This window comes from Abrus precatorius, unplaced genomic scaffold, assembly GCF_003935025.1.
Source record: "Abrus precatorius isolate BTA unplaced genomic scaffold, Abrus_2018 Scaffold5, whole genome shotgun sequence".
Classification (NCBI taxonomy): domain Eukaryota; kingdom Viridiplantae; phylum Streptophyta; class Magnoliopsida; order Fabales; family Fabaceae; genus Abrus; species Abrus precatorius.
This window is the reverse complement of record NW_020874395.1, coordinates 9865013-9879571: the sequence shown is the minus strand read 5'-3', so window position 1 is coordinate 9879571 and position 14559 is coordinate 9865013. Positions and strand designations below refer to the sequence as shown.

The following is a 14559-nucleotide window of genomic DNA, read 5'->3' as shown; positions in this document are numbered from 1 at the left end:
ATTAACACAATACACACGCAATGTGGTTCTTGAAGGTGTTTGTTGAGGAAAAAATGCACCTAATGTTTTAAACTTTCATCAAATTGTGACAATAATTTCCAGACTTATCCCTTAATTCGAGAATTTTCTAATGGATTCCTCGCATAAATGGCGTTTTCCAGTTTCCAGCAAATTAATTGTAGTTGAGTTGTTCATTTCTTGGTCCCACAAATCACACTTTAGAAATAGACCCCGAAAATAAACATAAGTTGATATCATTAATGAAAAGCTAACTCATAACTCAAACGAAACTGAAAAAAGAAAGAAAAAATAAAGCTTGAAAAAAATTACTTTTTTTTTTTTCACTCCCAAAATATCTCATCACATCACTCTAGAAATCATCGCCTTCATCATACCCAAGATCATCTTCAACCCTCTCTGCCACGTCATCAGCAATCTTGTCCTCAACGTACTCAGCGCCTTCAACAAGTGCGATTCCACCTAGAACCCCAGCAACGGCGCCCACAGCCAATCCCGTCCCCATTCCCCCAAACTTGCTCTTTTTCTTTTCCTCAACCGGGGCGGCATTCCCATAGCCACTCCCATAACCACTCCCCTGTCCATACGGCGCCGTTTGCTGAGGATACCCTTGCCCATACGGCGCCGTTTGCTGCGGATACCCTTGCCCATACGACGCCGTTTGAGGCGGCGCATTATAAGGATACCCCGCAGGCGGAGCAGCTGAATAATACTGTCCCTGTCCCTGAGGCGGGCCGCCGTATGGAAACCCATAACCCTGCGGCGCAGCGGAATAATCCCTCGACGACGCCGTTTGCCGGGGGACACCATAAGGAGGGGCATGATACCCACCCTGCGCACGATAGCTAGGCTCCCTGATGGTAACCTTAACTTCAACCTTGCCATGTGGCCTTCCAGAGGGACGCTTCAGCGTTAGCGAGCGGCTGGCGCGCTCGCCGATTCCGACATCATCGAGAACTTCGACGAGCTTGAGCCGAGCCGATCCGATCAGCGGCTTGGTGTCCTCTTCAGAGCCTGCGTGGACCACATCGATGTAAAGCGTTAGATCTTCAAGGGGCTTGGGGGGTAAAGGGATAACGAGGGTTTCATCCCAGTTTGCATCGATGTCGCCGTTTTCATCAACTCTTGAAGAGAGCTTGTTGGCGGGGTCCACCCAAACGACGACGTATGGCCTGTTGGCACCGTGGCGCCAGTTCACGTTCTTGAGGCCGCGAGCCGATGAGAGCTTCAGCTCCAATTCGTAGCGAGAACCCATTGTTTCTGTTCTTCGTTGACTGAGAACTGGTTTGTTGATGAAGACGTGTGAGGGAGTAACCAATTTTATAGGTGAAGTTTGCTGAGGTTTTGTTTCTTTGCCCTGTGTTTTGTGGGATAATAACGAATTTGCCATCGTGTGGAAATTTGACAAATGGAAATGCTCCTTGGTTGGGGCATGGTAGGTGTGGAACACGGAGGAAAACCGTATCTCAGGTTGGGAAAGGACAAAGAAACCAGTTGCTTATGAATTAAGTCTGTAAATAAATATATATAATAATTAATGAGTTTCAATTGTCTTTTTATATTTTATGTGAATTTTGCTTCAGATGGCGATTCATAATTTAGAAAGAGAATAGTTTAGAACCCATATTTTGATTTGTTTTCCTCCTCTTCAAGTGGGCAAGAGCAAAGTTCCATTTAGAGTGCTTTTTATTATTATTATTTGTGCTATGTTAAAGAGTTAAAATAAGGGTCTTATTTATTAGGACTTTTATGGTATTTATTTATTAAGAAATTAAAAAATAATAGAATTTTATAAAAAAATATAAAAAGGGTGACTTTCCAATAGGCAATAGCCAATCGCATTTGAACGAAAACTGCAATGACCATTGCATAAATATTTTAAAAATAATCTTTTCGAGGAAGTACACATCTTAGAATTTGACTTTCTAACTGCACAGTGCAATTTTATATATACACTGGTATTTTAAAGAATTCAAAATGATTTATTTTATTGAAACCGTAATAACATTACTTTTATAACTTTTAATGTATCTCAATTTATACCCTCTAAAAATTTTAATTATTTTATTAATAAGTTTTATTTGAACTCCTTGACTGTTGAAATACTACTTCGATTATTCTTTATCAAGATTAATATATATTATAAATTTATATTATATTTTAAAAATATCTATAATATTAAATTACCAACTTATTGACTAATATATTAAATAAAAATACATTTATTTATAGGGAGAATATAAGAGTAATAAATGAGTGTCTCATTAATATAAATGTTAATAAACTATGGTATAAAACATATTTCACATTTTTATAACTTGTATCTAAGAACACAAAATAATAAGAGATTAATGGATAGTAAATTCTTATTAAAAATTATAACATTTAAGGTTACTAATGCATTGGATCTTATCACATCCTATGAATTTTAATAAAAAATTATTTTATATATTCTTAATTTTTGTTCTTAGATATACATTAAAAAAATTATAATAAAGATGAAAATAAATGTTAATTTTTATTTCCTGTAATACTTTTTTTAACGTGTGTCCAATATAGAGTTAATAAAACAGATTATCTAAAGAGTTAGCTTGTTTCGGGCAAAATTTGTTTTTTTTTTTTTTAAAGCTTGAGTTGCATTGGACTTAAATTGAATTGTACTAAAAAAAAGCCTTGTATTTAATTTATTTCAAAATTTAAAATCTAAACCTTATATTTTATTATACAAGTTTAAATTTATCATTTTAGTCTAAGGATAATGATAATAAATCAATAAATAATAAATATTTTATTAAAAATTATAACATTTAATATTATCAATGCATTAAATTTAATAATATATTATTTTTAATAAAAATTTACGATACAAAATAGTAGTATAAATAATTTATATCAACAAAGGACATTTAGTGAAAGAATAGTAACTATTATCTTGAACTTTTATATAATTGTCCTAAAGATCTCATTAAGATATTGATTTAAGAATTAACAAATAATAATTGACTTTTAAAATTGTCTAAAAATAATGTATTAATTATACTTTTTTTTGTTTGCAATTATTTTATATTTTACCTATCTTTTTATTAATTTTATTCTAAATTTTTAAAGTTAAAATTGTTATTTAACATTTCTTTATTATCTTATATAAAATTTTAGATTCTGTGTGAATATATAGATGTTAGTTACCTTAAATAAAATTTTGAAAATTTTCTATAAATACTTATATTTACTTTAATAAAATTACTTTTATCATCTTATATAATTTTAAATTTTTCATAAATATTTATATTTATAAGATTTATAATATTTATTTTAATATGTACTATAATGTTAGTCAAAATTATTAATAGTTACATATCTTTAATTTTATATAAATAAATATTTTTTACTATTACAAATTATAGCATTTATTTATTTATTTCAAAATTTACATCATTCTCAAATATCCTCTTATAATTTTTTCTTGAATAAAATTATAACAAATTTGTTTTAAATACTGCTAACTTTTGTACTTATAAATTATTAAATATTTTTAAAGTTATATATATATATATATATATATATATATATATATATATATAAAGTTATTCTAAGAGCAACATAATAAAAGTTATTTTACTTTATTCTAAGAGCAAGCCTGATAAAAGTCATTTCACTTTAATTCTTTATAAATATAAAATATGATTAATTAAACCATTAAATAAAGTTATATAAATCAAGTTTTAAAAAATTTCATAAATATATTTAATTTTTTTATTTTTCACAAAAATATTAATCAACTTATTACTTGTCTTTTATTATTTATAGATCCATAATTTTTTTATGAGTACTCATAAATTTAAGAAGATATTTTATATATTCTTTAGATTAATGATTATAGTTCTTCTAATATCTTAAAATTAGAGAGTATTAACATTTTTTCAATTAAATTACGAACTCTATTATTTGTTAATATAAACGGTATAATGCCCCGAATTTTGTAATATTGATTATTACTATATATATGTGTAAATGTGAATGGATTTTAGAATGTGGACTAGAGTGCGTGATGAGTATTGAATGGTGATACATAGATATATGTGTGTGTATATGATAAATGTGGATGTTGTTGTGTATTGAGGTTGACTATACTGAACTTTTTGAAATAGGCTGAGTATAGGGTACAGGGTGTTCTCGCTGCAGCGAGAAGGCCTTGGGAGGAAGGCTTGAAACTGTCGGCTTCTCCCTCGCTGCAGCGACAATTTGGGATGCAATTCTGAGTGCAATCTTGTTGTAGCGAGAGAAGGTGTCACTGCAGCGAGGTTTTCGCTGTAGCGAGAGTGTTGCAATTAGAAGAGTATTTGAAACGATTAGGGTTTGGAAATTTCATTTTTCCATTCTTATCTTCAAAATCTATTCAATTCTCTCGACCCAAAACCCTACTTCACCGATTAAATTGCTTCCAAAGCCGTTCGTGAGCTAGATTGAAGGTTGAATTCGGGTTGAGAGAACGCTTGGAGGTAAGTTTTAATGGTTAGAGTTTCGATTTCTCATCCTCATTCTCTGTTCTCTTAGTTTTCCTTGGTTCTCATTAGATTCTTCTATGTATTTAGGACTAAGTTTATGTGGGGAGCCTTCTCGTTGTTGATTTCGTGCGTGGATCTTTAATCCGAGGTAAGGGGCAATTTTACCCTATCTTATTGTATTTGATTTACCCTATCTCTAGAAATAGAAATTGAATAATGGGGAAATGAATTGCTTTAAATTTGGTACATGACATATGAACCTACCGACTCCTAAGAGTTTTCTTATTCATCTTGATTCTCAAGGAAGTTTTCAATCGAATCTTTTGTCAATAGTTTTTTGGTTTTCAATTCATTCTGCAACATATTCTCTTTGAAATGATTTGTCTGGATAATTGAATCATTGTGAACTAGTACTTGGGCACAATCTCTGAGGGAACGATAACTTTTTATTACGCGATACCCCGTATGCTTGCAGAACGACTATCAAGTTTTTGGCGCCGTTGTCGGGGATTTGTGTTTCCCCCAATATTGGCTAAGCGGTGATTTAGTTAGATTAGACCTTTTAAATTTTCTGCATTATTTTTCTGGTTTGGTTTAATATTTTTCTGCAGAACTACACTTTGGTTTTTTGTATTTCTGTGGATTTTACAGGCTCTTTTATGCGAAGGAGTGTTAGTTTCAAAGACATCTTTGACCCTGAAATTGAACGGACCCTCCATAAGATCAGATTTCTCCGAAGACAACGAGAGTAGAGCAAACAACAAGCCTCTGTTTCAATAAACCACGGTCAGATGGCTGATCCAGAAAACAGAGCACTCCGTGATTTTGCAACACCAAACTCAATGGGTAGGAGGCCTAGGATCACAAGGCCTACCATTGAAGCGAACAACTTTAAGTTGAAGCCATCCTTGCTCTCGATGGTTCAACAAAACCAGTTTGGTGGACTACCTTCCGAAGACCCGAATTTGCATCTGCAAATTTTCCTTGAGTACTGTGATACACTCAAAGTAAATGGAGTTTCAAGTGATGCAATCCGGTTAAGACTTTTCCCATTTTCTTTGAGAGATAAAGCTAGAGCTTGGTTGTATTCGCTTCCGGAAGGGTCAATTTCAACATGGGAGCAGTTGTCTCACGCTTTCCTCAACAAGTACTACCCACGCAGCAAAATAGACCAGTTGAGGAAACAAATCATCACTTTTATCCAAAAAGATGATGAAAATTTATATGATGCTTGAGAGAGGTATAAAGAAATGCTTCGGGAATGCCCACACCACGGGATTGAGCGCTGGTTGACCGTTCACATTTTCTATAATGGGCTATCTCCAAACCAGAAAGTGACGCTAGATGCTGCCGCTGGCGGTGCCTTCATGAGCAAAAACATGGAGGAAGGCTATAATCTTATTGAAGAAGTTGCCCAGAACACCTACCAGTGGTCTTCAAAACGGAGTTTACCAACAAAAACTCCAAGTAAGTACTCTCTAGATGCTGTTTCTTTACTTACTGCTAAGGTAGAGGCTTTGTCTGTTAAATTTGATAAACTAGGAACAGGTACTACTAATGTTGTCTGTGAGTTATGTGGTGTTCCAGGTTACAGTATTTCAAGTTGCCAGCTTGGAGTAACCCAAGGTGCCGAGCCAGAGATGCATCAGGTAGATGCGATTGGAAACTATGGTGAGAACTATGGAAATAATTTTAGACAACCATAAGAACCACCTGGTTTCCAAAACAGACCACCTCTATTCCAAGGCAATCAGAGTAGTTACAGACAACCACAAGGACCCTACATTCCACAAAAAACAAAATTGGAGTCCATGATGGAAACGTTGGTGGCTACTCAACTCAAACAAAATGATGAGTTCTCTAAGGCCATAAAAAATTTAACTATTAAGGTGGATTCATTGGCCACCCACAACAAATCTTAGAAACTCAAATTGCCCAACAAGCCTCCAGTTCCATGAGAATACCAGGGACGTTTCCTGGAAAGCCTGAGGCGAGACCATCCAATCACACCTTGGCTATCACTCTTAGGAGTGGTACTCAGTATGATGGTTCGGTTAACATGACAAAAGAGGAAGCTAAGGAAGAGAAGAAATTGGATGAGTCTCCATCTAATACGGTAATTGAGGAGGAGAAACCGTGTGAGAAAAATGAGGAGGTTAAGCCATATCAACCTCTGATTCCATTTCCTCAACGTTTGGCCAAGGCGAAGTTGGACAAACAATTTGGTAAGTTTCTCGAGGTTTTAAAAAAATTGTATATCAATATTCCCTTCATAGATGCTTTGCAGCAAATGCCCACCTACACGAAGTTTTTGAAGGACATTTTGTCAAATAAGAGAAAAATAGAGGAAGATGGTACAATAGCGCTTACTGAGGAGTGCAGTGCACTGATCCAAAGAAAGCTACCACCCAAGCTTTAGGATCCAAGTAGTTTCTCTATTCCTTGTACGATAGGTGACATGGCTATAGATAGAGCATTATGTGATCTAGGAGCTAGTATTAGCTTAATGCCATTATCTATTTCTGAAAAATTAGGATTGGGTGAGTTGAAGCCTATTAGGATGTCTTTACAACTAGCTGATAGGTCTGTTAAATATCCTATAGGCATTTTAGAGGATGTTCCTTATCAAGGTAGGAAAAATTTTCATACCTGCCGATTTTGTTGTGTTGGAAATGGATGAGGATTCCACGATCCCCATTATCCTAGGCAGGCCATTTTTGGCAATCGCGGGCGCGGTAATAGATGTCAAGAATGGTAGATTGTCTCTGACAGTTAGAGACCAAAAGGTTGATTTTAGCTTGAAGGATGCTTTAAAAAAACCTTTTAATGATGATGTTTGTTGTAGTGTGGATTTTGTTGACCAAGTGGTGAAGGAAGAAACTCTTCCTAAAGACTCACTTGAATCTATTTTTGTAATTAAATCTGCAGGAACATCTAATTGCTCTGAAGAATATCCCCCACTAAAACATGACACTGAGGTCATGTGTGGTAAAGTGGTGAGCCCCAAGGTGGAATTAAAGCCTTTACCGACTTCATTGAGGTATGAGTTTCTTGGTCCTAATTCCATATATCCTATGATTGTTAATGCTGATTTGAACCCATGTGAAACTGAAAAGCTTTTGAAACAACTTAGGTTGTATAAGAAGGCAATAGGTTATACAATGGATGACATTAAGGGGATTAGCCCTTCTTTTTGCATGCATAGAATCACATTAGAAGATGAGAGTAGGCCCACAGTAGAGCCACTTAGGAGATTAAATCCAAAAATGTAAGAAGTGGTTAAGAAATAAATTTTAAAATTGCTGGATGCTGGAGTTATATACCCTATTGCTAGTAGCAAATGGGTGAGCCCGATTCATGTGGTGCCTAAAAAAGGAGGGATGACTGTGGTAGAAAATGATAAACATGAATTAATCTCTACTAGGACTGTTTCTGGTTGGCGCATGTGCATTGACTATAGGAAGTTAAATAGCGCCACAAAAAAGGATCATTTTCCTCTTCCTTTTATTGATCAAATGCTAGAGAGGCTTGCAAAGCACTCTTATTTCTGTTATTTGGATGGGTATTCAGTTTTTCACCAAATTCCCATCCACCCATCTGATCAAGAAAAAACTACTTTCACTTGCCCTTTTGGGACTTATGCATATATAGGCGTATGCCTTTTGGCTTATGTAACGCACCTGCGACTTTTCAAAGGTGTATGCAAGCCATTTTTTTTGATCTTATTGAAAACGTGATGGAAATCTTTATGGATGATTTTTCAGTGCATGGTTTAGATTTTGATAACTATTTAATAAATCTGTGTCAAGTCTTGCAGCGTTGTGAAGAGACCAATTTGGTCTTGAACTGGGAGAAATGTCATTTCATGGTAAGGAAAGGCATAGTTCTTGGACACTTGGTGTCTGAGAGAGGCATAGAGGTTGATAAGGCTAAGGTGGAGGTGATTGAAAAATTGCCCCCACCTATAAATGTAAAAGGTATTAAGAGCTTTCTTGGACATGCCAGTTTCTACCGGCGATTCACTAAAGACTTCTCAAAAATCACAAAGCCTCTCACAAATCTTTTGGGTAAGGATATGCCTTTTAATTTTGATTCATCTTGTTTGGAGGCTTTTTGCAGGATTAAGCAGGCCTTGGTCTCCGCTCCTATTGTGCAGCCCCCCGATTGGGAACTCCCATTCGAGTTGATGTGTGATGCTAGTGATCACGCAGTAGGGGCTGTGCTTGGGCAGCGGAAGGATAAAAAGCTACATGTTATCCACTATGCCAGCCGAACATTGGATGATGCTCAGGTAAACTATGCCACAACTGAAAAAGAACTGTTTGCCATTATCTTTGCTTTCGATAAGTGTAGATCTTTTTTGGTAGGTTCGCACGTTACTGTTTTCACTGACCACTCTGCCATTAAGTATCTATTGCATAAAAAAGAAGCAAAGCCTAGGCTAATTAGGTGGATTTTAATATTGCAAGAATTTGATTTAGAGATTAAAGACAAGAAGGGTACCGAGAACTTGGTCGCTGACCACTTATCTAGGTTGTCATCCAAAAAAGTAGAGATGGGTGACGTTCCAATCAATGAATCTTTTCTAGATGAACAATTATTGAATCTTAGTACCCAACTTGTTCTGTGGTATGCTGATTTTGTAAACTTTCTTGCATGTGGTATTTTACCTCCTGATCTTGGCTTTCAGCAGAAGAAAAAGTTTTATGCAGATGTCAAGCACTATTATTGGGATGAACCCCTCCTATTCAAACATTGTGCAGATGGTTTGATTATGAGGTGTATTCCGGAAGATGAGGTCCACACCATCCTAGACCATTGCCACTCTCTTTCCTGTGGAGGCCACATGAGCACCTCCAAGACAGCCTCAAAAGTATTGTAAGCTGGGTTCTACTGGCCACACATTTTTAAGGATGTGCGCAAGTATGTCCTGACCTGTGATGCTTGCCAAAGAGCAGGTAACATTGGTAAGAGGCATGAAATGCCACTAAATAGCATATTAGAGGTTGAATTGTTTGATGTGTGGGGTGTTGATTTTAAGGGACCCTTTCCCTCTTCCTTTGGAAATCAATTCATATTAGTAGCGGTTGACTATGTGTCTAAATGGGTGGAAGCCATTGCTTCACCACATTCTGATGCTAAGACTGTTATTAAGCTTTTCAAAAAAATAATATTTTCGAGGTTTAGTGTCCCGAAATGTATCATAAGTGATAGAGGGTCTCATTTTATTGAGAAAGTTTTTCAGACCCTCCTAAAAAAATATGGAGTGAGGCATAAGGTAGTTACACCTTATCACCCTCAAACTAGTGGTCAGGTTGAGGTGTCCAATCGGGAGATTAAAAACATTCTTCAAAAAGCGGTAAATACATCACGTAAAGATTGGTCTATTAAGTTAGATGATTCCTTATGGGCATATCGAACCGCATACAAAACTCCGATTGGAACTACACCTTTTAAGCTAGTGTATGGGAAGCCTTGCCACTTACCCGTTGAGCTGGAGTATAAATCTTTTTGGGCTGTTAAAACTCTTAATCTTGATCATAAGGATGCAGGTGAGCATAGGCTATTGGAATTAAACGAGCTTGAAGAGCTCCGTTTAGATGCATACGAAAATGCTCAGATTTACAAAGAAAAAACTAAAAGATGGCATGATCGTCACATCCTATGGAGAACATTCAATCTAGGTGATATGGTTTTACTATTTAACTCCCGATTGAGGCTTTTTCCAGGTAAACTGAGGTCCCGATGGTCGGGACCATTTAAGGTGACAAAGGTCTTTCCCTTTGGAACTGTCGAGGTATGGAGCGAAAAGTCTGGTCCATTTAAAGTAAATGGACAGAGACTTAAGCGCTACGTGACAGGAGAACCAACACAACAAGCAAGTGTCTTGGACTTGTTTGATGCGTCGGATTTGTGATTCCAAACGGAGCACAGCGTCCGGCTGAAGACGTTAAATTTAGCACTTGTGGGGAGGAAACCCATTTGTTATTTTTAATTCCTTTTCTTACTTCACTTTGTGTGTCTGTTTTCTAAAAAAGAAAAAAAAACAACAAAATATATAATAATAAAAAAAAACACATAAAGGGGTTTAAAGGCTTTACATTTTTCAAGTTAATGGACAGTGTGATCCACCACCAGTGGGAAATCACCACTGGCAGTGGACCTTTCTGATTTCGGCCATCTACAAAAAAAAATTTCAAGTCAGAAAAACCAACTGGCCGTGTGTTTTTCCCACTGGTAGTGGGTCTTAACAGGTGCAGTGCGTGAACAATTTTGGATAAAATCAGAGGGACCCATGGGCCATGTGTTTTTCCCACTGGCCGTGGGTCGTGATCCACTACAATTTTGTTTGTTTTATATCATGCTCACACCACCCGTGTTTTCCATTCCCTCTTGCACACTCTCTCATCACTACATATTATCCTTCCTAATCACTCTTAACTTGAGAAATTCCTTGACCCCATTCAAATCCACAAGTTTCCTTCACCCATAATCACATCTACATCATCTCTTTCTACCATATTCATCAAGTAAGCAACACATTTCACTCACATTTTGGGATTTTTCTCTAGTTTGGGGTTTTCTCATACTTGACATTTTGTTTTGTTTTTGGTGAAATTGATCATGTGGGAAGGTTTATATGTGTTCATATTTGATTGTTGCGATTAAAAATCCATGTGGGTATGTTATAAAACTTTTGTTCAAAATTATCATGTTCTTCATTGTTCATTGAATAACATATACCTTTTTCTTCATGATTGACACTCCATGCTACATATCTAGCAAATTGATTCATTCTTTTTCTTCACCTAAATTGTGTAGTGTAGTTAGAAATGCAGATTCATAGATTTCTTAGTTCAATTTTTTTTATGCCCACCAAGTGTTTGATAAAATGTCTACAACAACTTCTTGTTCTTATCTTGGCATATTTAAAAGTTGTTTTACACACATTGGTCCTTAGACATTTATCCTTAGACATTTATCTTTCACAGATATTATTGATTCTTACCATTTTAGTGATGCTATTGACATATTTTGTACATGTTCATGAACTCAAATTTTAGGTGCCAACACAATGTCTTCCGGAAGAACCAAAACTGTTGGAAAGAAGAGGAAGAACACTGGTAAGTCCTCTAACTACGCTAAGGTTGACAATATTGAGTGCACATCCGATGAGCAAAGGATGCGACTTGCTTCCTTGACCAAGAGGGACATTGTTCCCTCACGGTTCTTCTGCAAGAAATCATTAGTTGACCTTGGGATTTGTGAAGATACTTTTAAGTATTACAAGAATGTGGGTTGGGAAGACTTTATTGAGCTATATGAGCCGAGCTATGAACGCACTACTTTAGAATTTCTTAGCTCCATTGATATTAAACCTTGTGCAAATGATTCTAGCTGGGAGATTACTTTTAGGCTTAATAACACTGATTTTAGGATGGACTTGGCGGATGTGGATCCCATTTATGGTTTTCCCACTATGTCCACCAGCGGTTTAGATCGCATCAATGCAGCTCGCATTCCTAGGGACTTTAATGCCAAATACTTTTGGTCCCAACTTTCACAAGCTAGGGAACATTATGATCCCTCTTCTACTAAAGCCTCCTTAATGCATCACCCTTTTTTTAGATATCTTCAAAGGTTCATGGCTCGCTCTATTTTTGGGCGTGGTGACAGCCCGGGTACCATTCGGGCTGCTGAATTGTACTTTATGTATGCTATGATCTATAAGATACTCATCCATTCCATTAAATGGCTTTTTAGCCAATTCACCAGAGTTGGTCGGGCCAACTCAGGCAAGATTGTCATTGTTGGGTACATCAACCCACTTGCTAGGCATATAGGAATCGACCTGGCCAATGACACCTTGTTGTGCCAACCTAAGAGGGTTGATATTGATGAAATGATTCATATGGGTATGATAGTCATTCAGCATGGTATTTCCTACCTGGTTATTCCTAGAATATTTGTGCCTCACCCCTTGCCTGACCCTAGCTTCACTACCCTGGAGGGCAAGACTTCTTTTCTATTTTCAGGTACAAATGCTGATGAGGATGGTCCTTTGGACACCGAGATGCCACTTCCTCCAAAGCACTCAGCTGGCCCTTCCGGGTGACTCCAATGTTTCCCTGAAGCGCATGTATTCCTTGATGCAAGGCATGAATAGCCGCTTGGAGTCGTTGTCCATAGAGTAAATGCAGTAAGGGGGATAGATTGATGACATAACTCAGAGGGTGAATGCTATGTATCACTGGCACTCCCAACAGGGGCATTTCCCACCCCCCTCCCCATGAGAAGGTGATCTAATATAGATAAATTTCCTTCAACCTTCATCTCTCCCAACTGACCAGTACGGACACTGCCCATCATCAGTTTGGGGTAGGTGGTAAAGGAAACTTATTCTGGTCCATTAGTTTTTGTTTATGCATTTGTTCATGTTTTTGTGATTTTTTTTTTTTTTGCATTTTTTGTTTACTGATTGTCTAATTAGGACGGCATGGTTTGTCTACTTGTGATTACTGCTTCTACAAGTTGTGTTGCAATTAGTATGATTGAATTTTAGGCCCTTATTAGAATCCAAAATAAATAAAAAGGAACGAATGAGTTCTATGCTTGCTAGCTTGTCAGGTTGAGCTATACATTATGATTTCATGTTTTCTTTGACTGGATTCATTGCCATTTCGATTGAGAGCTTTTGAGCCAAAAAGGGTAAACATTCTAATAAACCCTTGTTTTCTTCTTTGAGTGTATCATACATTTTAAGCACTTTAGAACTTGGCTTGCGACCGATTCAAAACAGTTTGTGATTGCATGTTAGGGGATAAAAAAAAGGCATTTTAGGTCTTGTTCTTTGGCCACAGAATTTGAATATTGTATAAACCATTAGTTGCCCCTATTGAGCCTTGATTATAGATTGTTGATTCTTGAAAGCCTTTTGATCTAATTTCCAAGAATTTCTGAGAAATGACAAGGATGGAAACTAAATGCCAAACTTAAAAAAAAATTGATTTGCATTTAAAAATAAAAAAAGAAAAAGAAAAAAAAAGAAAGGAACAGAAAAGAAAAAAAAAGAAAAAGGATGATAGTGAGAATGTAATAAGGAGTCAAGATTAAAGATAAAAATGAATGGTACTCCTGAGAAGTGTGCTGAATGAACAAGAAAATATGCCTTCCAAAACTTACCTTTCTCAGGAATTTCATTTCTAAAACCCTTTGAACTTTCCCTTTTTCTTGGTATCCATTCCTATTTTGTGAACCCTTAGCCCCATTACAACCAATTGAAAGCCCTTTAGACCTTAAAATGTTTTCTAGATAACTGTAGAGATTAGGGTCGTTTGCCAAGCTTATGGTAGTGTTCGAAATGTTTTGATTTGAGTGATACTGAAACACAAGCCTAAACACTTAGAGAGAAATTAAGGAAAATGTATCTGTAGTCTGGTCATAGTAAGCATGACATGAATAATTGTGTGGCTTCTACTTTGATAATCCTACAATCATCTATTAATAATATTTCAAATTGGGTTCCTTAAGTTGGTTTGAGTTCTTCATTCTTTATTGTTCATGCTTGTGGTGATGGTGATTGCTTGGGGACAAGCAATGTCTTAGTTTAGGGTATTTTGATAGGTGTCTAGTTCACATTATTTTTAGTGGTGTTATGTTTGAGTTTTCTAGTTTATTTGTGTTAGTTTTTCCCTTAATTCCAATTGTTTTCCTTCATTCTGCACATGTTATTTGGGTGTCTCAGTTTTGCAGGAATAGCTTTGTTATAGGTTCATAAACTTGGAAACGAGAGGCATTTGATGAAGCATTTGATGAATGGAAATGAGTTCAAGCCACTAAAAGCACAAAAATAAAGCCATATCAACTTTTGGATTGCACTATGGAGAAAAGATACATGAAAAAGAACACTCCCAAGCCTTAAAACACTGTCAAAGAGCATTTTGGTGAAGTTAAGATAAGTCCACTGCTAGTGGGTTTTTCCCACTGGCTGTGGACCTCACTAGAAAATGGCACAGTGGCGTAAAAAATCCACTAC

At 36.3% G+C, this 14559-nt stretch overlaps 1 protein-coding gene, 1 non-coding gene and 1 pseudogene across 2 annotated transcripts; 1 reads left to right on the top strand and 2 right to left on the bottom strand.

Moving 5' to 3' along the window:
- Window positions 1–233: 233 nt before the first annotated feature.
- On the bottom strand, window positions 234–1306 carry LOC113867360 (protein SRC2 homolog). The gene has a single exon (XM_027502639.1). It carries the CDS (start codon window positions 1271–1273, stop codon window positions 371–373), a length of 903 nt encoding a protein of 300 aa, XP_027358440.1. The 5' UTR covers window positions 1274–1306; the 3' UTR covers window positions 234–370.
- Window positions 1307–5695: 4389 nt separating this feature from the next.
- Window positions 5696–5799, bottom strand: LOC113868252. The gene has a single exon (XR_003505273.1). It is a non-coding gene; the product is annotated as a small nucleolar RNA R71 (small nucleolar RNA).
- Window positions 5800–6813: 1014 nt separating this feature from the next.
- LOC113866637 lies at window positions 6814–7795 on the top strand (annotated as a pseudogene).
- The last annotated feature ends 6764 nt before the right edge of the window (window positions 7796–14559 follow it).